The following is a 27,131-nucleotide window of genomic DNA, read 5'->3' as shown; positions in this document are numbered from 1 at the left end:
CACCATATGAAATTTATACAAAAGAAATCCGAGCCATCGGATATTAGTACTTCGTCATTTCCAAGCTCTAGCTTTGTTCACCTGCAAAATGTAAGAAAATACGTCAGCAACGAATGCTGGTGAACATGCTGACGCAAAAATATTTCTTTTACTTTATTACCCCTAGAGACTACGCCTGCCTCCGCCCAACGTGGCTTAGGAATAACAAAGTCAAATAACACATTATAAATATGAGCCTCTACGCTAGGTCACCTCAGCAAACACCGCAGCGTTCGACTTAGTTAAGTACCCGTAAATATACACAACGGTCGTACTCCCTGCAGGAGAGCATCCTACGACCAAGGGTGGTGCGATCATGCCCATACATCGCATAGTACCACCTATGTAAGGATCCAGACATACGTATACCACAGCCTAAGGGCTAGGTTTATACCCTTTATTTATAACGGTTTTAGGAACACATAGTTCCTTGTAAACAATTTCAAATAACATGTTTGACTCATTTTAAAATAAGTAAAAGTTTGGGGGCGTATTCACCTTGTCTCTTTAGGATCGGCTTCACTCACCGTCCAAGGGTCTTTCCCTTGCTATCTCGCACCTATAGTACGAGTATAGCCTTCTCTTTTGGATCAGCTTCAATACACTGTCCGAGGGTCTTTCCCTCTTCTTTGTTATCTCGCACCTATAGTACGAGTATAACTTTTTGTTAGTCGGATACACGATCCGGCTTAAGACCTTTAGTCTTATATCTCAATCCTCGATTGAACCTTTAGTTCAATTCTTATTTACTTAAAAACCTTTAGTTTAAAAGTAAATTATAAACCTTTAGTTTATATTAAAAACCCGACGTTTCTTCTTCTCCAAGAAACGTATTCTTTTTCTTTTATTATTTAAGAATACTCTTATTCATTAAACAATAATTTCATAACAAAGAATATATACATATATACTTACACACATATATATGTTATCTCAATATTCAATAATCTTTTATTCATTTCTTTGTTATGTTTTCTTTTCTTTTCTTTTATCGATGTATCGAGTATATCCTCGACTTAAGGCTTAAGCCTTGAATATAATATTAAATTATATTGAATTCATCATTACGCCTAACCTTAATGGCGTATAGAAACCCTAGGGACACTAGCAACACTCCAACGCCGCTTTAATCTTCTCGACACGCAAATCGAGGAATGCCAAATCTTCAACACTCGTTGACACGACTTTCGAGACTCCTTGCCATTAACAACACCATCTTGGTATGAATGAGGGTGGAGGGTGGCACAAACTTCGAGGAAATGATGGTACACAAACGAGATTTGAGGCACGCTTAACGAGGTAATTGTTTATATGATTGTCGGGTTTTAGAGAGAAGCTAGTGAGAGAGTGAAAGCTGAGTTTGGGATGATGAAAATGAGCAGCCCTTGGCCGCTATTTATAGGCAAAATATTGGTCCCTATCGCGATACGCGATAGGTTCCTCAGCAGACCTATCGCGTATCGCGATATATGTCTGCTAACTCAAAGTGTAGACCTGCCACGTGTTGACACGTGGCAGCAGTGTTGCCACGTGGTGACACGTGGCGATAACCAGTGTCACCGTGTGCCACTTGGCACACGTGTCACGTTGTGTCAGGTACCCCATCGCGATACGCGATGGAGATCTCCTCTGACTCATCGCGTAGCACGATGGGTCAGGAAATCAGAATTTTTAATTTAAACCCTCAACTTTAGAATTTGGCAATTTTATTCCCTAGACTTTGGAAAGTTGATACTTTGAACTCGAAATTTTCACGTTGTTACAGCGTCTTCAAGATCTCTGAGGTGATCCTCAACTCTCTTTGACTTCACCACCATGTCATCTATGTAGACCTCCATAGTCTTACCTAACTGATCCTTGAACATCATGTTCACCAGCCTTTGATATGTTGCCCCTGCATTTCTTAGTCCAAAACCCATAGCAATATAACAGTATATGCCGGTAGGGGTCATGAATGCTGTATCCTCTTGATCGAATGGTTCCATCTGAATTTGTTGAAATCCAGAAGAAGCATCCATAAAGGTGAGCATATCATGCCCTGCCGTTGCATCCACCATGGAGTCTATATGTGGTAACGGGAAAGGATCCTTGGGGAATGCCTTGTTTAAATCTATAAAATCGACACACACCCTCCACTTTCCATTCTTTTTTGAAACAACAACCACATTAGCCAACCATCGAGGATATTTAACCTCTCTGATCATACCGGCCTTAAGAAGTTTTTCAACTTCTTCTTGTATGATCTTGTTCCTCTCAGGAGCGAATTTTCTTCGCTTCTGATGGACGGGTTTAACAGATAAATCAAGGCCTAACTTATGAGTAATTACCTCCTTATAAATACCTATAATGTCTGAATGTTTAAAGGCAAAGGTAGATTTTCCTCGCCCTAAGAAGGATACTATATCCACTTCGATCTTGCTGGGGATACTGGATCCTAGGAACACCTTTATATCTGGATTCTCGGGATCCAAGGGTACTTCTTTAATATCTTTCTCCCAAGCTTCCAGAACGTCCCTAGGATGTTGCTATGGTTACTATGCTACAGTTTGCTTGGCTGTCGGCTTCATTGATGAAGAATAGTAGTACTTGGCCTCCACCTGATCACCGTCTATCCTTACTAATCACCAAGGGGTAGGGAGTTTAATGCATTTATGGTAAGTAGAAGCCACCGCCTTCATCCCATGTAACCAAAGCCTGCCTAAAATAACATTGCAACAAGAAAGGTTATCAATAACACAAAATCTTTGATAAGAATTTAACCCTTTGATGTATATTGGGAGGTTAATGTCCACCAATGTCTTCTTGGTTTCTCCACTAAAACCAACTAGCACCGATGTTCTTGGGAAGATCTCTGAATCTGGTATGTTCATCTTCTAGAGAACATCATGTTGGATGACATTGACCGAGCTTCCGCCGTCGACCAGGATCCTGCGTACTTAATGATTAGCAATAAATAAGGTAATGATCAAACCGTCATAGTGAGGATCCTGAATGCTCGATTTATCTTCTTCGTTGAAGAAGATCTTTTTGTCAGTGGTGAAGGTGGTAGATATAACCGGTCGATCCGCGTTATCCATTTTGAACTCCTTTGCGAGCCTTTTCGCTGCAGAGAAAGAAGTGTCGCATATGTCCGATCCTCCAGAGATGAAATTGACCATGCGCGCGTCCCGATGAGGATTTCAGATACTTATATTCTCTTCTTGTTCAAAGAAGATTCTCCTGTCAGTTATTCAGGTAGTGGAAATAAGCGGTCTTCTTCCATCATCCAACTCAGCCTCTTCGGTGAGCTTCCTCATTGTAGAACAGGAAGTTCGAAATATGTCATAGTCTTTGGAGACGAAGTTGACCACGTGCGCGTCTAATGGTGGTGGTGTTGCTTTTTGTGGAAGATCTTCAGGATCCTGGATCTTGGATTTTTTTTTCCTTCCCAAGAGCTCTTTAAAATGGCCCTTGCTTAGGAGGTATCCAATTTCCCTCATTGAGCCAATGCAATCGTCCGTCATTTGGAAAAAATCTTCGTGGAAGGCATACCACCTAGGCTTGTCTCTGAAGGTGGTTGTCTTCTCGTTCTTTTGGGGCCACCTTGCTTTCTCTCCTAGATCCTTCATGGCACAAATCAAGCCATGGATATCTATGGAGAAGCAATACTCAGAAATGCAGGGATAGTCTTCATCATCATCTCCTTCTTCGACTGATTGTAAGTTTTGATTGTTGAACTTGGTGTACGGCTTCGAGTTGTTGTTCCTGTATGAGGATCCTTTATTCTTGTCAGAGGATTCTGGTTTTGCCTGAGCCCCCAATCGTTCTTGGATCCTTTTGTCGTCTTCCAGCCGTATAAACCTTAGTGCTCTGTTCCTTACTTCATCTAGAGACCTGCAAGGAGTCATCACAAGATCATCATAAAAGGGGGAGCCCCTCTGAAGTCCCATCTTGAATGCTTCAACAGCAGTAGCCATGTAAGGATTAGGGATTTCCGGAGCTTCCCTGCCGAACCTAGTAACAAAATCCCTAAGGGATTCAAAACTAGGTTGGATAACTCGGTATAAATCACTAGTTAACTTCTCAAATTTCCTACTACAGTAAAATTGACTGTTGAACAAGTTAACTAAGTGTGAGAAAGAAGTAACTGAAAAGGGAGGAAGACTTAGCAGCCATTTTAATGCTTATCCTGTCAATGTGGATCCGAAGCCTTTGCACAGACAAGCCTCCTTGAGTCTCTCAGGTATTGGATTGATCTCCATCCTCTCCCTATATTGAGCAATGTGCTCCTCAGGATCAGTGGTCCCATCATAAGTCTTCATGTTGGGGGTCTGGAATCGCTTCAGGATTTCAGCATCACAGATAGGTGGAGCAAATCTGGATAACTTGTGGCTCCCCTCTGGTATCTCTTGGATAGGACGTATCACCTTGGGAACACTGGATATCATATCCTTGAGCTTTTGTAGTTCCTTGGCCATAGCTTGGTTGATACCTGCATCCTGCATGGAACCACGGTTAGCATCTAAGGATATAGGATCATACAAGTTACCTCTTTGTTGGGTGAAGGTTGGCATCCCAGATGAGTAGCTGTGATAAGAAGCGTCTGCTACAGGAGTTGGTCCTCCAGAGGCTATGGTCTGCATGGGAATTATATCCCCTTCATGGACTTCAGAGGACCGCTGGTGTTGAACCCCTGAGAATCCTTGATTCTGAAAGAAGGATCCTTGAGGTTGGGAGCTATAGGATCCTTGGTAATATAACCCAGAGGATCCTGGTGGAAGGATGGATGATCTTTGTTGGAAGTATGAGGATCCTTGAGTTTGCCGACCCATGGACCTTTATTGAAGGATAGATGATCATGGCTGAAACAAAGAGGATCCTTGAGTCTGTTGACCCATGTTCCCCTGTTGAAGGATAGATGATCCTTGCGTGAACAGAGCCATGGATCCTAGAATGGTGAAATCCATCATCCTAGGCATCAAGGGAGTGTGATCCTCCGCTGGCTTCTTAGTCTTCTTGAGATCTTCTATCTCACGAAGGATCCTCAGGTTGGTCTTGTTCTGCTTCTCCAAGTATGCTTTAACCTGCGAAAACATAGATGAAACATCACTGTTAGTATTAACCACCGGCGCAGCAACAATGGTTTTCGAGCTCTGGAAGACTGGTAGTTGTGTCTTGCTTCCAACAGCAGCAGCCCTTGGTGCTCCCGTGATTGGCGGAGGCATCGGCGGCAAAGTCCTTGATGAGAGAGAAACCGAAGACGGCATGGTTAATGAAGCAGAGGTTGATTAAAAGGCCATTGGAAGTGATATGGGTATGAAAAGGTTGAAAATGATAGGGTATTTTCTGGATTATAGCACCAATTGCCCCACGGTGGGCGCCAAATTATTTTGGATAAAAATCAGCTAAGGATAATGTATCCAAATCTGTTATGTGAGGTTTAGTGTTAAATTGATAACAATGAATATAAGAATGAAATTGAGATGAACACAACGATTTGATGCAAGGAAAAACCTTTTGATCTTGTTCAGATCAAAAGAAAAAACCCCGGGTGATGACAACTCGTCGATCACCAATTTATTAATCACAAAAAAGGTTACAAGTGTTTTGGAGATTACGATCGATGTTACAACGAATGCTAGTGTGTAGAGAGAAAAATGAGTTCTGCTCTGAGTGTGTGTGTACACAAGTGTTTCTAAAGGAACGTTATCTCAATGTTTATAAAGTAAATATCAACTAACAGCATTTCCTAATAATCCGCCACTCGTCCATCACTCTTCCAACGTTCATTGACCACGTGCTTAAGAGCTTCCAATAGCGAACTTTAAGGTAGACTGATTCATAAAGTCGTTATACCTGGCTAACACATCACCATTCAAATGCATTATTAAATAAATAATACCGAGGATCTTTGATCCTTCATAACTTGAAACATATCTTAAGGATAATCAATCCACAAGATGGTCAAGAATAATGGACTCTTAGCACAAAATTCATGCCCTAACAACTGCTTCTAATCCAAACACCAATGAGAAGGGTGTTTGTCCTGTTGCATTCTTGGGTGTTGTCCTGTCAGCCCAAAGAACATAAGGTAGCTCTTCAGCCCACTTTCCTTTCTTGGATCCTAGTTTCTTCTTCAAGTTGTTGATGATTATCTTATTGCTGGACTCCGCTTAACGATTAGCTTGAGGATGTACCGATGTGGAAGTAATCATATTGATGCCCCAACTGTCACAAAAGTTAGTTGTTATTTTCCCGATAAACTGGGAACCATTGTCACAAATAATTCGTGAAGGGATACCAAATCTAGTAATAATATTTCTTTTAATGAAAGATATCACCTTTTTTTCGTGTACATGAACAAAAGTTTCTGCTTCTATCCACTTTGAAAAGTAATCAGTCATTGCAAGCATGAATACTTTTCCTCCTGGTTCCTTAGGTAGTTTACCCACAATATCCATGCCCCACTTCATGAAAGGCCATGATGAGGATATAGGATACATAGGTTCTGCTGGTTGATGTAGGATGTTTCCATGCCTTTGGCAAGCATCACACTTCTTTGAGTACTCCATTGCATATCTCTTCATAGTTGGCCAGTAGTAACCTGTTCTCAGAATTCTAGAAAATAGGGCTCTGCCTCCAGTGTGGTTGCCGAAATCGCCTTCGTGGAAGTCTTGAAGTACCTCTTGTATTTCAGGATCCTCGATGCATCTCAAATAGGGACCTGCAAGAGATTTTCTATACACGACATATTGTAAAATTATGAATTGTGATACCTTTAATTTGAAAGCTTTAGGATTTTCCCCAGTAGGTATCTCTCCATCTTGGAGGAATTTTTTGATTGGAAGGATACAAGATCCTACTTTTGAAGAGAATGGAGGACCCTTAGGTTCTCCTGTGCAATCCACTGCCATCTTCACGGCTTCTTGTTCTCCAATTGCCGGAGACAATATATGAATGATGGGTATCTTTACATCATTTGGAATCTTCAACGATGATTCCAGGTTTACTAAGGCATCTGCCCCAGCATTTTCGTCTCTAGGTACCTGCATGATACTATACAAATCGAAGGATTTCGCTAATTCCTTCACAATTTCTAAATATTTGACCATATTCTCACCTTTTACTGTATAAGAGCCGTTATAGTGGTTATTTATAAGTAAAGAGTCTATATAAACTTGAAGATACCTGATCCTCATCTGTTAAGCTAAAAGCAAACCTGCGATAAGTGCTTCGTATTCTGCCTCATTGTTGGTGGCTTGGAATGCACATGCAATTGACTGGGGTATTATGTCCCCCTGTAGCGATTTTAGTAGGATACCCAATCCCGTTCCTCTTATGTTCGAAGCTCCATCAGTGAAGAGGATCCAAGGATCCTTGGTTTCTTCTAATTGTTGAACTTCTAAGTCAGATTCCTTTTGCATGTCACTACTGTTCTTGGCTCATACTGAATATCATATGCACTTAGTTTCAAAGCCCATTTGTCCATCCTTCCTGACAATTGGTTTTCTAAGCACATTCTTAACAGGATAGTTAGTTCTCAAAATAATAGGATGCGTCTCAAAGTAATGTCTCAATTTAGTAGAAGCCATAATAAGTGCAAGAATTAACTTTTCTAAATGAGAATACCTGGCCTCCGCATCTAAAAGACTTTTACTTATATAATAAATGGGATGTTGTTCACCTTCGCGGTCCTTCACAAGGACAGCACTTACAGCATTTCCTGAAACAGCTAGGTACAGATATAATGATTCTCCATCCACAGGCTTCATCAGAGCTAGTGCTGAGGATAAGTAATCCTTTAAGGCTTTAAGTGCAGCCTCATGCTTCTCCATCCACTCGAACTTTTTATTTTTCCTAAGGATGTCGTAGAAATCTTTGCACTTTTCGGAGGATCTGGAAATGAATCTGTTGAGGGCAACTATTCTTCCTGTCAGCCTTTGGACATCTTTAGCATTCATAGGGGATTTTAGATTGATGATGGCTTCTATCAGCTCGAGGCTTGCTTCTATCCCTTTTTTAGTCACCGTGTATCCTAGAAACTTTCCAGCCTTAACGTCAAAATGGCATTTTGTCGTGTTCAGCTTCATATTGTACTGATCCAGGATATCGAATGCTTCTTCAAGATCTCTAAGGTGATCCTCAGCCCTCTTCGACTTCACTACCATGTCATCTATGTAGACTTCCATGGTTTTGCCTAACTGATCCTTGAACATCATGTTGACCAATCTTTGATATGTAGCCCCTGCATTTCTTAGTCCGAACGGCATAGCAATATAACAATATATGCCGGTAGGAGTCATGAATGTTGTATCCTCTTGATCAGATGGTTCCATCTGAATTTGTTGAAATACAGAGGAAGTATCCATAAAGGTAAGCATTTCATGTCCTGCCGTTGAATCCACCATGGAGTCTATATGCGGTAAAGGGAAAGGATCCTTCGGGCTGCCTTGTTTAAATCGGTGAAATCGGCACACACCCTCCACTTTCCATTCTTTTTTGAAACAACAACCACATTAGCCAACCATCGAGGATACTTAACCTCTCTGATCATACCGGCCTTAAGAAGTTGTTTTACTTCTTCTTGTATGATCACGTTCCTCTCAAGAGAGAATTTCATTCGCTTCTGATGGACGGGTTTAATAGAATAATCAAGGCCCAAATTATGAGTAATTACCTCCTTAGAAATACCTGTCATGTGTGAATGTCTGAAAGAAAATGTAGATTTTCGTTGCTTTAGGAAGGATACTATATCCTCCTCGATCTTATTTGGGATACTGGATCATAGGAAAACTTTCACATCTGGATCCTCGGGATCCAAGGATACTTCTTTTAGGTCCTGCTCTCGAGCTACCAGTACAAGCCTAGGATTTTGTTGTAATTGCTATGCTATCGTCTGTTTAGCTGTCGGCTTCATGGATGAAGAATAATAATTCTTGGCTTCCACTTGGTCACCATCTATCCTTACTACTCCCCAAGGAGTCAGAAGTTTAATGCATTGATGGTAAGTAGAAGCCACTGCCTTTATTCCGTGTAGCCAAGGCCTGCCCAAAATAACATTGCAACAAGATAGGTTATCAATAACACAAAATCTTTGATAAGAATTTAACCCTTCGATGTATATTAGGAGGTTAATGTCCCCCAATGTTTTCTTGGTTTCTCCACTGAAACCAACTAACACCGATGTCCTCGAAATGATCTCCGAGTCTGGTATGTTCATCTTCTGAAGCACATCGTGTTGGATGATATTGACCGAGCTCCCACCATCTACTAAGATCCTGCGTACATAATGGTTAGCAATAAACAAAGTAACAATCAAGCTGTCATGATGGGGATCCTGGATGTTTGATTTATCTTCTTCATCAAAGAAGATCCTTTTGTCAGTTGTTAAAGTGGTGGATATAACCGGTCATTCCCCATTATCCAACTTGGTTTCCTTAGCAAGCTTCTTAGCTGCGGAGAAATAAGTGTCTCATATGTCCGAGCCTCCGGAGATGAAGTTGATTACTTGAGCATCTGCTGGGGGCGGAGTTGCTTTTTGAGGAACCTCTTCAGGATCCTGAATCCTGGACTCTTTTCTTCCTAACAGTTACTTAAAATGGCCCTTACTCACGAGGTATCCATTTTCCCTCCTTAAACCGATGCAATCATCCGTCATGTGGCTAAAATCCTCATGGAAAGCACACCATTTGGATTTGTCTCTGAAGGTGGTTGACTTCTCATTCTTTCAAGGCCACCTTTCCTTCTCCCCTAGATCCTTAATGGCACAAATCAAGCCATGGGTATTTACGGAGAAGCAATATTCTGAGAGGCTGGGGTAATCTTCATCATCATCTCCTTCTTCAACTGCTCGAACATTTTGATTGTTGAATTTGGAGTACGGCTTCGAGTTGTTGTTTCTGTATGAGGATCCTTTATTCTTGTCAGGGGATTCTTGCTTCGCATGAGCCCCCAATCGTTCTTGGATCCTTTTGTCGTCTTCCAGCCGTATGAACTTTAGTTCTCTGTTCCTTACTTCATCTAAAGACCTGCACTGAGTCATCACAAGATCATCATAAAAGGGGGAGACCCTCTGAAGTCCCATCTTGAATGCTTCAACAATAGTAGCCATGTTAAGATTGGGGATTTCTAGGGCTTCCCTGCCAAACCTTGTAACAAAATCCCTAAGGGATTCATCACTAGGTTGGATAACTCGGTATAGATCACTAGTTAACTTCTCAAATTTCCTACTACAGGAAAATTGACTGTTGAACAAGTTAACTAAGTATGAGAAAGAAGTAACAGAAAAGGGAGGAAGACTTAGCAGCCATTTTAAAGCAGATCCTGATAGTGTGGCTCCAAAGCCTTTGCATAGACAAGCCTCCTTGAACCTCTCAGGAATCGAGTTGATTTCCATCCTTTATCTGTATTGAGCTACGTGCTCTTCAAGATCAGTGGTCCCATCATATACTTTCATGTTGGGGGTTTGAAAGCGTTTCGGGATTTCCGCGTCACAAATTGGTGGAGAAAAATCTAGACAATTTGTGGCTTCCCTCCGGTATCTCGGGGATTGGACGTATCACCCCGGGTACGCTAGATATCATATCCTTAAGTTTCTGTAGTTCCTTAGCCATGGCTAGGTTGATACCTGCATCCTGCATGGAACCACGATTAGCATTTAAGGATATAGGATCATGCATGTTACCTCTTTGTTGTGCAAAGGTTGGCATTCCAGAAGAATGGCTGAGATAAGAAGCGTCTGCTACAAGAGTTGGTCCGCCGGAAGCGATGGTCTGCATGGGGATTATATTAACTTCATGGACTTCGGAAGATTGTTGATGTTGAACTCCTAAGGATCCTTGAGGCTGGGAGTTGTAGGATCCTTGGTGATACACCCCAGAGGACCCTTGTTGAAGAATTGATGATCCTCTCTAGAACAAGGAGGATCCTTGGACATGCTGACCCATCGATCCTAGATTAAGGATTGAGGATCCTTGATGAAACATCGAGGATCCTTGAATCTGCTGACCCATGGACCTCGGATCTAGGATGGATGATCCTGAGTGAAAGATCGAGGATCCTTGAGTTTGTTGACCCATGGATCCTTGCTGGATGATAGATGATCCTTGCGCGAACTGAGCCAAGGATCCTGGTGTGGTGAAATCCAACATCCTAGGCACCAAGGGAGTCTGATCCTCCGCTGGCCTCTTAGTTTTCTTGAGATCTTCAATCTCCCGAAGGATCCTCTGGCTAGGCTTTTTCTGCTGCTCCATGTAAGCCTTAACATGCGAAAACATAGAGGAAACGTCATTGTTAGTATTAACCACCGAAGTGGCAGCAGCGGTTTTCGAGCTCTGGAAGACTGGTAGTTGCGTCTTGTTTCCAGCAGCAGCAGCCCGTGGTGCTCCCGTGATTGGAGGTGGCATCGGCGGCAAAGTTCTTGATGAGAGAGGAACCGAAGACGGTATGGTTAATGAAGCAGAGGTTGATTGAGAGGCCATTGATAGTGATATGGGTATGAAAAATTGAGAATTGATAGGAATTATATGGATTATAGCACCAATTGTCCCACGGTGGGCGCCAAATTGTTTTGGACAAAAATCTACCAAGGATAATGTATCCAAATTCATTTAGTGAGGATTAGTGCTATGATGATGAAAACAAGTATGTATCGATTGCAAACACAAACACACAGATTTGTTACGGGGAAAGGCCCTTGATCTGGTTCGGATCGTCGGCACAAAAACCCCGGGTGATGACAATTGTCTATCACCAGTTTATTAATATAAAAAATGAGGATACAAGGTTTGGAGAATATGATCAGTATTACAACGAAAGCTATGTGTGTGTATGCTGCTGAATTCGTAGTGAATAGTGTGTGTTTCCTAGCTGATCATAGCCTCATTATATATACATAAAAGATAATAACTTAATGACTTTATGAATAATAAAGGTATTAATTAAGTTTCCTAAAAATCCGCCATTGTATTCAATATAAACGTTTCATGCTTCGTTGGACTTGGTCTCTTTGCCGTTACATCTGTCAAATATAATGTTATACACAGGAAACAATCGTTAGTAAATAATAAGTACTGAGGATCCTTGATCCTGACGGGATCTGAAACACATGCTAAGGATAACTGATCCATATCATATGCCAGAATAACGTATCCATAGTGTCAAATTTCCATGCCCAAACAATATTGACAAACATTTATAAACTCAAAACCATTTATTTATTTCATTTAAATGATAAGATAAAGTTAAAATACAAAGGTAGACAAAAATGAAAAGTGTGAGAAGGATTTGTGACCACACAAAAAACCTCTTAAAAATAAATTCAAAAATTACAATAAAAAAATCATAACTCAAAATATAAAAAAAAATAAAAAAAATTAAAAAACTAAAAATGTTTCCGCCATCATTCTCGTTAAAAAAAATACTAAAAAATAAAAAAAAAATGACGAAAAGACACAATGGCGAGATCAAAGACACAATGACGAAAATGAACAAAATACACAATTATAACTAAAAAAAGACACAATAGATCTCAAAATATAACACAATGCCGAACAAAATAGAACACAATGTTGAGTATATAATACAATATAAAAAAAAGACACAATGTCAAAGAAAAATGACAAAATCAATGACGAAAATAAACACAAAACACAATGATAAACAGAAAGACACGACTTTTTTTCACTTACCATTGTGTTTTTTTTATGAGAACGAGATGAACGGTGGAAATATTTTTGTGTTTTTACATTTTTCGTTTTTTTATTAGATTTTAAGTTATAATTTTTTGTTTTTTTAGATGTTTATTTGTGTGGCTAGAAATCCTTTTCTCATTCTTCTCATTTGTATTCTCCTTTGTAAAATACTTGACCTTTAAATGATATACACCTCTTCGTTTTGAATGTTATAAAATTGTTAATAGAGCTTTTTTTTAATTAAATATTCTTTTAAATGGAAGTTTTACAATTTAGTCTATTTTAAATTTATAACTCGTTTCATTTAGATAAATTTTTATAAATAAAAATAATTTATCAATAATTTCTTATTATTAATTGGTAAACATCTAAATTATTTTGTAAATTAAAACATTTACTTTCAGCTGCTCGAATTTGTAATATTACAATTACGAGTGAATGTCTGCTTCGGCTATTGTACGTCATGCATATGTGTTTGTACCATGTCAAATGAAATTCATTGGTACACCCCAATACACACGCGTCACAAGACTTTTGAAACAACTGTCTGGGTTTCTGACTTTTGTAACCGATGATGTAGTTGTCATGTACCTCTGTTTCAATCTCTTTATTTCTTCCACTGATCGATCATCGTTGTCGCCGCTTACTGTTGCCGGGTTCGATTTCGGAAACCTACGTGGCGGTGGTGTGCTGGTGGCGGTGGTCTGCTAAGAGTTTGATATGGATATGGATTTTTTTCTTCTTTGTTTTCCACCGATTATGGCAGCGACGGTGGATCGCTTGGCCACCATCGATTGTAGCCTCTTTTGTGGTTCCTCACCATCGCCGTGTGGTGGTCCGGTGGTGTTATTTGCTGTTGCCTGGTTCCATTTTTTTTACCCTCGGCAACGGTGGGCTTATGTGGCAGTGGTGTTGTCTCACCACTACCGTGTACCCGTCCGGTGGGGTTATTTGCTGTTGTTTGACGGTATCGGTAGTAGTTTCTCACCGCTGTCGTGTACCAGTCTTTCTTAGTGGTTTGTTGAATCAATCATCATTCGCATGCATTTACAATTCTGATGGATATCATTTCGGATAGGTTTCAAATCAATGCTACCATGACCAAATGCCATAAATGTTAATGCTAATGCGGCTACCATGTCCACTGAGAATAATAGAAGAGTTGAGGAGGACGTACGAGTTGAAGAAATATAAATAATAAAAGTTTAGGTGAATACAAATTTGTGGTGGGCTACACATCTATATCTATGATAATGAATGTAAGCTACAGAAAAGATTGGAGGACGGTGAGTGTGTGACATATATTTACGTCTTCACTCGCAACCTCTGCTGCAGCCGTGATGGTGTAGTCTTTTTATGGTGACAAGACAATTTTGAGTCTCAATCTGGGATAGTTGATCATATGGCTTCATATGAGTTAATATTGATTGTTTGAACATAGCTATATTTTCATATCAGGTATGCCTCTTATTGCTGACAATTTCCTATTATTTAAGTTCACTTTATGTTTTAATGTTTAGTAAGGCTTGCTTAATATTCTATATTTTCTTAATTTTGTATGATATTGTAGGAACCATCTACAAAGCGATTCTGATTATGTTGTTTACAAGCAGGTAATTTTTCTTGGTTATTTTACATGATTATCAATTATAAGTAATTCATTATTTTCACTTATTTTGCAGGGTATATGAGATTCATGAGACCTATTGGAGATGGACATATACAAACATTTAACTCCACATTTGATGAATTACTAAACTATGGCAAATCTGTAAGTAACCAAATAGTTACTGATGATTTTTTTTAATCACTGATTGTTAAACATATGCCATTTTTACATATTTTATAGTGTGTGGAGATATATTGGGCAAACAAAAATCTTTTTTAACTTTTTACCTAAAAGTTGAAGACACGGCAGTTAAACTTTTATTCGATTGAAATTGAAGCCGTTCTGTATGATGGATTCATACACGAGGTATGATTTAGTAATTTACGTTACTCCATTTTGAAAGTATAAAACTGAAGTGTTTTAATTCAAAATGGGACAGTCAATGTTTGTTATAAATCTTTCAAATGTGTCAAATGGGTCAGTCAATGTTTGTTATAAATCTTTCAAATGTGTCAAATGGGTCAACTTATTAATGGCTTATAATGCACTTTACGGTATTATTTGGCTAAGAAGGTATCTGGTGTTGAGGAAAGCAATAGGTGGCAATGGTAGCACCTTCGGATGTGGAGGTCACTTTATTTTCTCTTTGCTGTCTTGAGTTGATTGTTAGTTTAGTTATGATGGTATAGGCGTACAAGTCGGTTAACAAATGAGTTGTGAGTTTTGTGTTTAGGAAGCCTTTTGAGTTGCCATAGTTGATATATAAAGGTGTACAAATCGGTCAACGCGCCCAAACTGGTTTAAAAATTATATATTTATACATATGGTATAAGCATATTCTTGAAGTACTTTAGACCATGGAAGGTAAATCCAACAAATTATTTATTTTGATAGTAAGTTTCAACTTGAAAACCATATTAGCTACAAAAGTTTCAAAACTTTCAGTATGTTAGATTTTAAGACCGATACATAATGCTGGACCAATATGCACATATTATACATAAATACATATACTAAAATACGGTGTTTGATTATTAGTTCTAATTTACTTTTGAGCTTAAGTAGGAAACCTTAAACTGATTGAAAATCAAATGCTTGACAAATATCAACCTAATGCGTCATGTTTCATTACGTGTCAGGATCTACCACAACTACTTGAAATTTGCTTGGCTTTTGACTACTCAACAAAACCGAGTCTCCCTCTTACGGTTGCTGGAGTTTAAACCAATGATTACTCATGTTTGCTGGGTTTTTTGATCACAATATGCTCTTACCATGTCCCGCCCCCGCAACGCGGGCGTTCTATATATAATTCACGCCCTATATAATTATTTATTGGGTCGTGAAATTTGTTAAGCCGTAACTATTTATTTGTAACCTATTCAATGTGTTTCAATCATTTAATTATATATTATTTTGTATTTATTAAACGATTTGATAATTAAAATCTAGCCGTCACAAACTCATTTATATTTATTAAATGATTCAAACATTTATTCCATTCCTCTTTCCATTTTTCATTCTTCTCATTTTTATTTCTATTTGTAGAATAACTTGACCATTAAATGATATACACCTCTTCGTTTTGAATGTTATAAAATTTTTCGTTTTAAATGTTATAAAATTGTTAATAGAATATTTTCTAATTAAATATTCTTTTAAATAGAAGTTTTACAATTTAGTCCGTTTTAAATTTATAACTCGTTTCATTTAGATAATATTTTTTAAATAAAATTAATTTATCAATATTTTCTTATTAATTGGTAAACATGTTAATTATTTTGTAAGTTAAAACAGATGCTCCAATTATATATTATTCATGCCCTAATAATTATTTATTGGGTAGTTAAATTTGTTACGTCCTAACTATTTATTTGTAACATATTCAATGTGTTTCAATAATTCATAATGATCATTTAATTATAAATCATTTTGTATTTATTGAATGATTTAATAATTAAAATCTAGCCGTCATAAACTCATTTATATTTAATAAATGATTCAATCATTCATTCCTTAGTCTTTCAATTCGTCTTGGGAATTGAAGTAGCACAAACAAAAAACATGTTACACGTTGGACATTCTCAAAAACTGTCGTGTTGAAAGATATCGATCAAGTGCCTTCCCAATAGAACACAAGTTGAAGTTAGGAAAGGATGATGAAGGGTCACGTGCTGATGCAAACAAGTATAGGAGCCTAGTTGGACGACTTCGGGTACCTACATGCAACTCGACCTGATGTTACCTACTATGTTAATATACTAAGTCAATATGTGACTAATCCGCGTGAAAGCCATTTGGATGTTGCTAATCGGGTTCTAAGGTACCTCAAGATGACACCAGATCAAGGCATCCTGCTACCAAAAAAAGAGGCTTGAACCTAATATGACTATGACCATGATTGGTTGGGATGTCCACACACTGTCAAGAGCAGGTCATGCACTTATTTCTGGAGGAGCGCAAATACCGTGGAAGTCAATGCAACAATCAGCGGTGTCTCGATTATCGGCCGAAGCAGATACTGAGCAATGGTGACCATGGTGAGTGAGATCCTATGAGTTCGCTAGTTGCTAAGTGAGTTGGGCCCGACATAAAATAGTCCCACGCTAGTATTAATCAAGTGGCAAGGCATATTAACCAATAACCACCCATTATATCATGAACGAACCAAACACGTTGTGATGGATTGTTATTTTGTTAGAAAACGAGTAGAGTCTATAAAATAAAACCAAAAACTAAATTGCAAGTTTGTTCACTAAAGGTTTGGGCTCCCAACAATTGAAGTTTTTACTTGACAAGTTGGGTGTTCAAAACCTTCACATGCCAACTTGAAGGGAAATAAAGGATGATGCGCTTTCTTCAATCAATCAACACACCATCACAGCCCATTATAGTTTGATAGCCTAGTAAGAGTTTCTTTTTTCCTTTTGTTCTATATGTATGCATTGTTTTTTTTATAATAAAACAAGAGAAGAACAGACTTTTACATTGTAGGCTAAATGAAGATGTGCTTTTTACATCGCAGCTCGACTAGAAACCGAGCACGCTAAAGGTAGGTTTCATCAGAAATTCGCTGATCTTTTTCAGGGTGTCGAGAAGTACCGTTCTTCGTTTCTTGAACTCGAGCCTCAGGTGTTCGTGCAACCAAGTCATTGGGATGCGGATGCTCTAAATTTCGTTTGCAACTGTATGATGGTGTAAATCTTGTGTAAGCAATCATATGGGTTAAATGTTGTACTTGCAAACCTAAGGATTGGTTTATTGAGATAGTAGAATTATATGGGTTAAGGTTTAAAATATTATACATAGTAAGCCTTGTTTGATGCTATTGAGATTTAGACTTGAAATTTGATTTACCTTCTACGGTACACCACATTTGACACATTTATTGTAACGGATTTTTAGGTCGGGCAAAGATTACTCTGATAGAAGGAAATAAAAGACGAAGCTATAACATTAAGCGAGGTGATCTTTTCTTAATACCCGCTGGAATCACCATGTATCTAACCAACACCGACGACAATGAACGGTTTGTTTCGACCAATGTTCTACGTTCCGTCTCCGTTCCTGGTGAATTGGAGGTGGGGAACACAACTACTAAAATCACCAATTAAGAGGTTTTAAAGCTAATTAAATGTTCGGTTTCAGTTTTTCAGCGCGGGACACGGTTTCTTTAGTGCTTTTAGTCACGATGTTCTTGAAGCTGCGTTTGAAGTAAGTATAGAGTTTCATTGTGAGCAGTCTCTCTATCTCTTGTGATAAAAGATAAGTTTCGTTCACACGAGCGTCATACTATATGACTGAGATATTACTGGACACGTTTATTTGTTTATTCATATAATAATTGATTACGAGTGTTTTAATGTCTTGAAATTCTTCTAGGTTGAACGAGAATCGATAGGGAGAATTTTCGGGCAACAGAAAGTAGAAGAGGCAGCGTTTAAGAAAGCTACACCGGAGCAAATTAGATCATTAGCAGGAGAAGATAAAGGTACACTATGGCCCTTCGGTGAACGAAAGGAGAAGTACCTACATACAAGTATCTACGAGAAAGAACCATCAGTGGCAAACGAGAACGGTATCCTCCACGAGTTTGACTCCAAGGATTTCTCCGGTCTTAAAGATATCAACGTTGCATTTTCGTTCTTAAACATAACTCAGGTTCGCTTTCACTGTTTCTGTTGATCTAGCTTTCTAGTTGGATTGTATAGTATAGATACTTTCAAGTAACAACACTTCATTATGAGTGAGATTTATTTAGATACTATTTTCTTCTGATTATTTCAGTTGAGTCTGGTTAAATTCATGGGCAGATCCGATTAAATTGAATACAAAATGGCTAAAATCTTAAAATTACTTTTGTAGGGATCAATGGCTGGACCCTTTTACAACACCAAGGCGACTCTGGTTCTGATGGTGACGAATGGTGTCGGTCGGTTTGAAATGGCGTGTCCTCACTTGTCAGAACAAGCCTCCAGTCGCGGTGAAATTCACCCGCGTTACAAGAAAGTGAGCTCAGAACTGAGATGTGGGATGGAGGTTGTAATTCCAGCGGGTCACCCTGTTGTAATTAAAGCATTTGGCGAGCAGAATCTCGAAGTGGTCGGTTTTGGGTTGAATTCGGATGAAAATGAGTGGTTCCCTCTGGCGGGGCGGGATAATGTGATGAGTCAGTGGGAAGATACAGCGTTGGAGCTGACTTTTGGTTTTCCAGCGCAAGAGGTGCAGAGGGTGATAAAAAAGCAGCATAAGAAGCTTTTCTTTAAAGCTCCGGTGAGGAGCGGCCGTGCTTTTGCTTAAACGGGTCGGTGGTGACAGCGGCAGCTGTTGGCTGTGGTGGTTTGACTGTTAACGTTGTAACAAAGTGTTGATGAATAATTGTTCTATAACTATGCATGCTGTTTTATCAATTAGCAGTGGACGGTCTTATGAACAACAAACTTAAAACAACATCAATTGGCATTTGACTAATTAGTCTAATTTACAATGCATTCTCATTTTCAGAATTATAATTAAAAAAATTTAATACTTAACATTTAAATACTTTTTTGACTATATCAAAAATACCTAAATATACCAGTTTCTACTTGTAATCTTGTATGGACCTAACAGTGATATAATACTTTCTGTCTTTCTGATAATACATTTTCAAAAGTGGGTTTATGAAAACTGCTTTTTTTTTTCTTTTTTACTTCCTGACGTGATAATGTTGGGTGTAACTGCGAAGTGTGGTAATGTTGTAGTTTGTAAAAACGGATAGCGTCAATTCCTAAACAATGTACACTGATCATTTGTTGGACATAACACTATACGAGCCTTATGAAATCATAAGGCTCGCGCAACATTAATGTCACTTTTTACAAACTTATACAATGTCGGCTTTTTTAAACTTATATAGCCCATATAATATTATATGGCCTATATGACATGTAAGTATGTCACATCATATAACCCATAAGATGTTCTAGTGTTCAGTGTTGTAGAAGTTGTCAATCGATAGTCGGACAATAGGGTAGGAACTAACGTTTAATCAGGATAAATCGGGTTGAAATTTAGATGTAATTTTTCAAATATACTTAAAAGTGGAGGTGAGGACTAGTGGTTAATCGGCGTCTAGACGGATTTTCCAACCATGATCTATAATTTGATCATGAATTTGCATATTCCACTAACACAATCAAATCCACTAGCATCACCATTCACATTACACACAATCATAACACTTTGTAGCCAATCTAAGACACTCCAGCCAATGAACAATCTCCGCATTCGGGTCTCGTTCAACACCAACATCAGCAACAGTAAGTTGCACATTCCCTCTATAAACACCCACCTTCCCGCGCACTCTAACCGAGTCCCCAATCTGAACCAGCGTTGCGAACCCGCGAGCCGCTTCGGCAATTCGTCGAACATCTGGTGGGCTACGGCGAGAGAAATAGGGGGAAGTGAGCTGGTTGAGCCAGAGAACACAGGGGATGCATCCGGTGCCATCGTCGACTGTGAATTTGAGGAAGCGGTCGGGTTTGTGTTCCCGGTAAGTGACGACACCGAGGGTTTCGGCACGGGAAATAAGGAGGGTGCCTTTACGGCAGAGGGTGTTTGGGTGTGAGGGTGATGGGGTTAAGGATAAGAAGTCGAAAGCCAGAAGCTTTACATGGGTCTCTTGTAGAGTTTGCATCGGAGTGTTTGGGAGTTTGATTTGTTGGGAAGGGTTTGGTGGGTTTTGAAATTAGTTGCACACCGCAGCACACATAGTAAAGATTAAAGAAAATATGTATATACTTCATGTGGGGTAAGTCATTGTGTTTTAAGCGTCTCTATATTGTTATATACCTAGTAATAAACAGATTTGTAATAAAATAAAATAGCAAAAATAAATTTTATAAATAATTAGTGAAACATGAAAGAAAATACTATTCATAAGTTACTTAACTTTTTTTATTCTTCTTATTTGTTGCAATTGAAACTTTGGATGCATTTTAACCCTTAATTTAACCATTTTAAACTGTGACAAAGACTTTTATTATCAAAATTTGAAAAGAATTCTTCTTGCTTTTTTTAATCTTTTTTGTTGCAATTGAAATTTTGAATGCATTTTAACCATTGATTTAACCATTCTAAATTGAGACATAGACTCTTTTATCATCCAAATTAGGAAATTTCTTTGTTAACAACTTGCCAAGTTCTAAATTTTGATTTTTAACCAATCAACCATGTGTCTTAATAAACTTCAACGTTAGTATTAATTTTATAAAATTAAACATTAGTATTTTGTAATAGTTAACAAACGTTTTTACAAAAAAAAAAATAATCTGAAAACACCAATAAAAACCATGTAAAAAAGACCCATTTCAACAAAATCATATAATAAAAAACTGAAATCAATAAAAGATCATATAAAAAGCGTCATATTTTAAGTTAATTACCAAAATGTACACATTCTAAAAAATCGTCTAAATGCTAATTGCCAGTTGAAATAGTTAGAAACAAAATATTTAACAATCATAAAACAATTCTTGTAGTGATCAAAATTGCATAAAACTCTTAAATGGTACCATTTGTTAATGAAAGACATGATTATCAGCTCATATTCAGCATTCAAACATCAAGAAATCTAAAAAAACATGAACAAAGAATTATGAAATGAGAAGCAAACATACTACCACTTTACACCTCAATATGATTAAGCAAAATAAAGGCTGTAGCCCATATCACCACTCATGATGCAACCAAAATTAATAAGACACAACCAAAATACAATGCACATGCCAAATTATAACTCATCGACTATCATAAAGATGCCAGAAGACGTATACGTTTTTACATTTTCTGTTGCCCTTGCAACAATCCAAGAAGAATGTTTGCACACAATAAACAACAAAAAATAATGACAACATAATATACAATACGTATGCAAGAAAGCTTAAATTTTAATTTATGTAGCTATAAATTCATATTCAAATATCATAGAAAGGATTTTAAAAATGGGAACCGAATTTTAAATCCTTACCTGTTGTAACTATGTTATAGTAAATAAATATTAGAGAGACTTAATTTTAAAATAACAGTAATATGGGTATAATCAATACACATGACATTAGTTATGTTTGAATATATAAGACACCATAAATCTCAATATGTTACATATATCGGGGAATTATGTACGTTATGTTATGTTTAGTGTTAAGTAAGAGTAAAGTGTCATTTTCGTCCTTGTGGTTTGGCAAATAATGCGAATTTAGTCCAAAAAGTTTATTTATGCATATGGACCCTCCACGTTTCCCAGTTCTTGCCAATTACATTCAAATCACTAATTCCGTTAAATTTAATCGTTATGTCAGGGGTAGACATGTCTTTTCACTATTTCTTTATTATAATACTTATTTTAGTAACTGCGGTTTTCATCCTTGTAGTTTGTCCAAATCTGCGGTTTTAGTCCAATAATTTCAAGTTTGCAATTTTCTTTCCTATGGTTTCATTTCACTTGCAATTAAACCCGAATTCCCTAATACCGTTAAGTCTGGTCGTTAAACCCACCAGTGTGCCCTTCACGTGAGGGGCAGTTTTGTACCTTGTTTTTTTCCCTTTTCCCCAAATACACCCCAGCCCCTCACGTGAGGGGGCTTGCGAATAGGACTGGAGTTTATTTAAGGAGAGACACGACAAAACTGGTCGTCACGAGAGGGGCACACAAATGGATTAACGACCAAAAATAACGAGTTTAATAAATTCGGGTTTGATTGCAAGTTAAATGAAACTATAAGTACGAAAATTGCAAAATTGAAACTATTGGACTAGAACCATAGATTTGGACAAACCACAAGTACGAAAACCGCAGTTCATTAAAATAAGTATTATAATAAAGAAAGAGTGAAAATACATGTCTTCCCCTGACTAAACGATTAAATTTAACGGAGTTAGTGATTTGGATGTAATTGGCAAAAACTGAGAAATGTGGAGGGTCCATATGCAAATAATAAACTTTTTGGACTAAATTCGCATTATTTGCCAAACCATAAAGACGAAAATGGCACTTTACTCGTTAAGTAATTATAATACCATGGGATATAACAAAAAAATATTCAGGCTATTCCCATTTGCAACCAAATCCAACCGAACTTTTCATTAAAAAACTAATATCTCTCTCCTCCACCTACACAACCCAACTAAACATAATTTTTCACTCTCATTCACAACCTAACTTTAAATTCAATAATATATATATATATATATATATATATATATATATATTGATAAGTTTTGTTGTATTGAAAATATAATGGAAAACTAAAAAATAATAATGTGTACTCTATTCTATAAAAGTAGCATTAATTGTTTTATTTAAAAACTAATATTTATTTGAAGACCTATCATCCTGAGTGTTCATATATCTTTATTGTATATTTCAAACATATTAAAAAAATTATTAATAAAAATAATTAATAATAAATATCAAGCTACGTAAATATTATATGCTCTTTTTTATTTGGGAAAACTTATGAATTCAAAAACTACAATAAAATAGCTATTTTTTTAAGTTTGAATAAGATATTATGAAAATTTCAATTTCATAAGTATTATTTAAAAATAATATATAATGAACCTAATATAGTACCTTGTGACAAAACAACTAAAGCAAATAATAAAAAATTGACCAATCAAGGTTGGTGGAACGACTTAGATTGGCTTTAGTTGGTTGGGCCATTGAATTTCCTTTTTTTTTCAGAAAAGAGTTGACCGACTTCCCATCAAAAGCCACCGATGAGAGTGGTCTAATAATCATCTTTAAGTTCCCAAAACAATCTTTTGTTTTGTAAGCAAAACTTACCCAAAATGCCCTTTAGGTTTTCTAAGAATGCTTGTTGAAGAGAATTGATGTTTTTTTTATGAAAATATGATTTTTTTTAAATATTAATGAAAAAAAGTTAGATAACGCCATGTGGCAATTTGAAGAATTTTTGTGAAAACTAAATTGAGGATTTTGTGGAAACTCCACTCTTTTATTATATAGGTAGATTGTGTAACCGGAAAGCAACTTGTTTAACTCAGTTATTTAATCATGTCAAGCGTGTTGATGGGTTGACAAGTAATAACCAACAAGTTATAAATGTGTTAATTGAGTTGTTGGATGGTAATAGTTAACTTAAACAAGTCATAAACAGGCTAGCGGATCAAAATACGTAAGATGTTAGCCAAAATCTGAGTGGCTTTTTAATCGGAATCTTATACCCACACGTAGGGCGGGCCAAAAGGGGGAAAAGGTCGGAGGCCCGAAATTATTAAAATATTCTTTATATGTTTTATATATAAAATAATTTTAAGAAGGAAAATTGTTTTTTTTGGTCCAACTATTTTATTTTTGCCGGCGCTGGTCCCAACTATCATTTTGGCTGGAAAAGGTCCCAACTTTCACATACGATTTAAAAAATGTAAAAATCTCCGGCGGGATTTTCCCACTAATCCGATTATTATTAATATAAAGCTTTTCGAGATTGAATAGTAATACAAACGTCGCCGGAAGTTCACCGGAGAGTTTATTGGAGTCAAGAAACAAGTGGGTGAGCGTGAAAGTTGGCCGAACTCTGGTGGGATCCGACTCGATAAATATTTAAGGTTGCTGATATCAAGTTGTTGAAAGGTGAGGTTAGAGAGAGAAGGAGAGAGAGTACCGGAGAGTGACGTGTCGAGGATGAAATCGTCGCCGAAGATGAGGCCGGTGCGGGAGAGGTTGACGACTTTGCCGGCGGAGTTTCAGGTAACGCCGGCCCATGATTTGCAGCAGTCGGTTTGAGGTGTCCATGATTGTAAGAGGTTTGATGGGTCAAAGGTGATTTGATGTTTGAAGTCAAGTAATGCTTCATGGTCAACATGATGGCAAGACTGTGATTGTGATGGCAAGACTGTGATCCACGTAGGATGCTCATGTCATCTGATTTTGACAACTATGACGACACATCAGCTTTTACCTAATGGAGTTAGTACTCCGTTAGTCGCGGACTGGTGAAATCAACGAATATGAAAGTTGGGACCGTTGCCAGCCATAATGATAGTTTGGAATAGCGCTGGTAAAAATTAAATAATTGAGATCAATAAAAACCAATTTTCCTTTTAAGAATGACACCTTTCAAAATGAGACTTTGGTACAATTGAAAAGACGCTTGTTTGTGAAACTTCAAGTGCTGCGATCAAATCCCGAAGATATGCACTTATTTTTTTTTTCGCTCACTTATTACTCTAGTTTAATGGATGAAAGCTACAATATCACAATGCTAAAAAATCATGCATGCGATATTATATATATATATACGGTGAGAATCATAAGAGAAATATTTGAAATTGGGGATTCTGAGAGCCATTTTGGGTCACATAAAACCCCCCTTAAAAAATTATACAATAAAATAACAAAAAATTTAAAAAAATAAAAAAAAATCAAATAGTTTTATTTTTCATTCCGGTTTAAAAAAAAACAAAACCTAAATATACACATATGTATATTTTTATTTAATCTCGATTCACATAATGTACATTACCATTTATCTTAATTGTACACATATGTACATTACCATTTATCTTTATTGTACATATGTGTATATAAAACAACTTGTATAAAATTAAAAAATGCGTATTATACATATATTTATAATTTTGCTAAACCAATATTTTTTATAATTATTTTTATGAAATCGGGATGAAAAATTAAAAATTTTGGGTTTTTTTACTTTTTTATTTTCGTGTTTTTTTTTTGTTTTTATTTATCTTAAAAAGACTTTTTTTTTATTCTAAAATGGTTCTCACAAATCATATATATATATATATATATATATATAGAGAGAGAGAGAGAGAGAGAAGGATGGTTCAGGCGAGAAATAAATATGAGCCATTAGTTTTATTTAAATGCTTAAAGATAAATGTAGAAAGTATAAATGCAATCTTTCTCTTCAATTAATATAACTAATAAATCATGAGTCTTGCTAACCACACCCCACACCGCACAAACCGCCACGTAAAGCTCTTACCGTGGTGGATTATTTGACGCGATTGATTTGATCGACGACGTTGACGTCGTTGGATGATTTAATTATCGCAGGTTGTCGTTGACCATTATTGGCCCGTATACGCCACGGTTAGATCTTTACGTGGCGTATATGGTCATTTCAATTATTCAGCTAGAAATTTGTTCCCAGCTTGTAGTATATATTAGCATACAAACATGCAAATATGCATATACAAAGTGTCCGAAATCCCTACCCAAGAAAATGTCGTGGTTGTTCGACGGTTATTTTCCGGGCCCGCCGAGGACAAACGATGAGTCAAATATTCTGGATTTGTATCAGGCGCCGCCGGGGTTTGTAGATTATGACAGGGAGGAAGCGTTACCAAATTTGAACCAGGTATCGTCACATGTTTATTTCGTTTACCCGCCGTCAGTCATTTTTGAAATTAGATTTGTTAACAAATATTTTTGTTAGGAATATTTTGTGCATGACCATCCTCCTTGAGATGTGGCGTGGAGCAGCAGTTCGTATGTGTCACAGCCTAATCATGATTATGGTCAGCCGTCATACCATTTATCAGAAAACTCGTATTACGTTGCCCAGCCTTCGTACCAGTTTATTACCGAAGAGCCGTATTCCGATAGTCAACGTTCGTACCCATTACCAGTAGAGGACTTGTATCGGTCACAACCAGAACCAAACCATATTCTTGAAACCGCTCAAGAGACTGGTGACGAAGACTACACCAGACATATTTCTGGTAACAAAGATGATGACGACGACGATGGTGATAATTGCATTCACGAGCCGAGGGTGTCGTATAAAACGGTTAACTTACGAAACCATACGTTTCATTAAATTAAAAGATTTGGTAATTAGTATTTTGAACGTGTTTTAAATTTGGCATTTTAGCCATTTCAGTTATTTTCTTCCCGTGAGGAGTTGGAGGAATGGGCGAAGAAAAAAGATCGGGAGCATGGGTGTGTTGTTGTTATCCAACGGTCTAGGATAAACGGCGTGGATATTGGAAGCAATCGCGGAGGCGAACCAAAACTCACGGCCACAATCAGGCGTACCGACAGGATAAATAAGGGATGTCCGTTTAAGTTAAAAGGAAGGTGCGATCGGGTAGGTAATTTTTGGATGCTTTAGGTCATAAACGAGACGCACAACCACAAGCCGTTCGTGTTTAAGGAGGGTCACGCGTATCTAAGGAGAATGTCCGAAGAGGAGGTTGATATGGTTGCGAGGTTACATGTGGATGGCTTGAAGACGCAAAAATTTTTTTCACTCTTACGCAAATGTTTTCCCGGAACC

General features: G+C 37.5%; 2 protein-coding genes across 2 annotated transcripts in view; one reads left to right on the top strand and one right to left on the bottom strand.

The window, feature by feature from the left end:
* Window positions 1-19,134, top strand: part of LOC143634752 (vicilin Cor a 11.0101-like) — a 127,969-nt gene extending 108,835 nt beyond the window's left edge. The window contains exons 5-6 of the mRNA XM_077102757.1: window positions 18,202-18,480; window positions 18,685-19,134. Of these exons, the coding sequence (XP_076958872.1) occupies window positions 18,202-18,480; window positions 18,685-19,119 (714 nt within the window). The 3' untranslated portion in view covers window positions 19,120-19,134. The remainder of the gene's footprint in view (window positions 1-18,201; window positions 18,481-18,684) is intronic.
* Window positions 19,135-19,963: 829 nt separating this feature from the next.
* Window positions 19,964-20,508, bottom strand: LOC143634745 (CST complex subunit STN1). The gene has a single exon (XM_077102750.1). The coding sequence runs from the start codon at window positions 20,495-20,497 to the stop codon at window positions 20,024-20,026; it is 474 nt and encodes a 157-aa protein (XP_076958865.1). The 5' UTR covers window positions 20,498-20,508; the 3' UTR covers window positions 19,964-20,023.
* Between the last annotated feature and the right edge of the window lie 6,623 nt (window positions 20,509-27,131).

The sequence above is a fragment of the Bidens hawaiensis genome, unplaced genomic scaffold, assembly GCF_021521415.1.
Source record: "Bidens hawaiensis isolate Kalapana, Puna unplaced genomic scaffold, B.hawaiensis_p1.1 tig00007232_1, whole genome shotgun sequence".
NCBI lineage: Eukaryota > Viridiplantae > Streptophyta > Magnoliopsida > Asterales > Asteraceae > Bidens > Bidens hawaiensis.
This window is presented reverse-complemented; position numbering and strand designations above follow the sequence as displayed.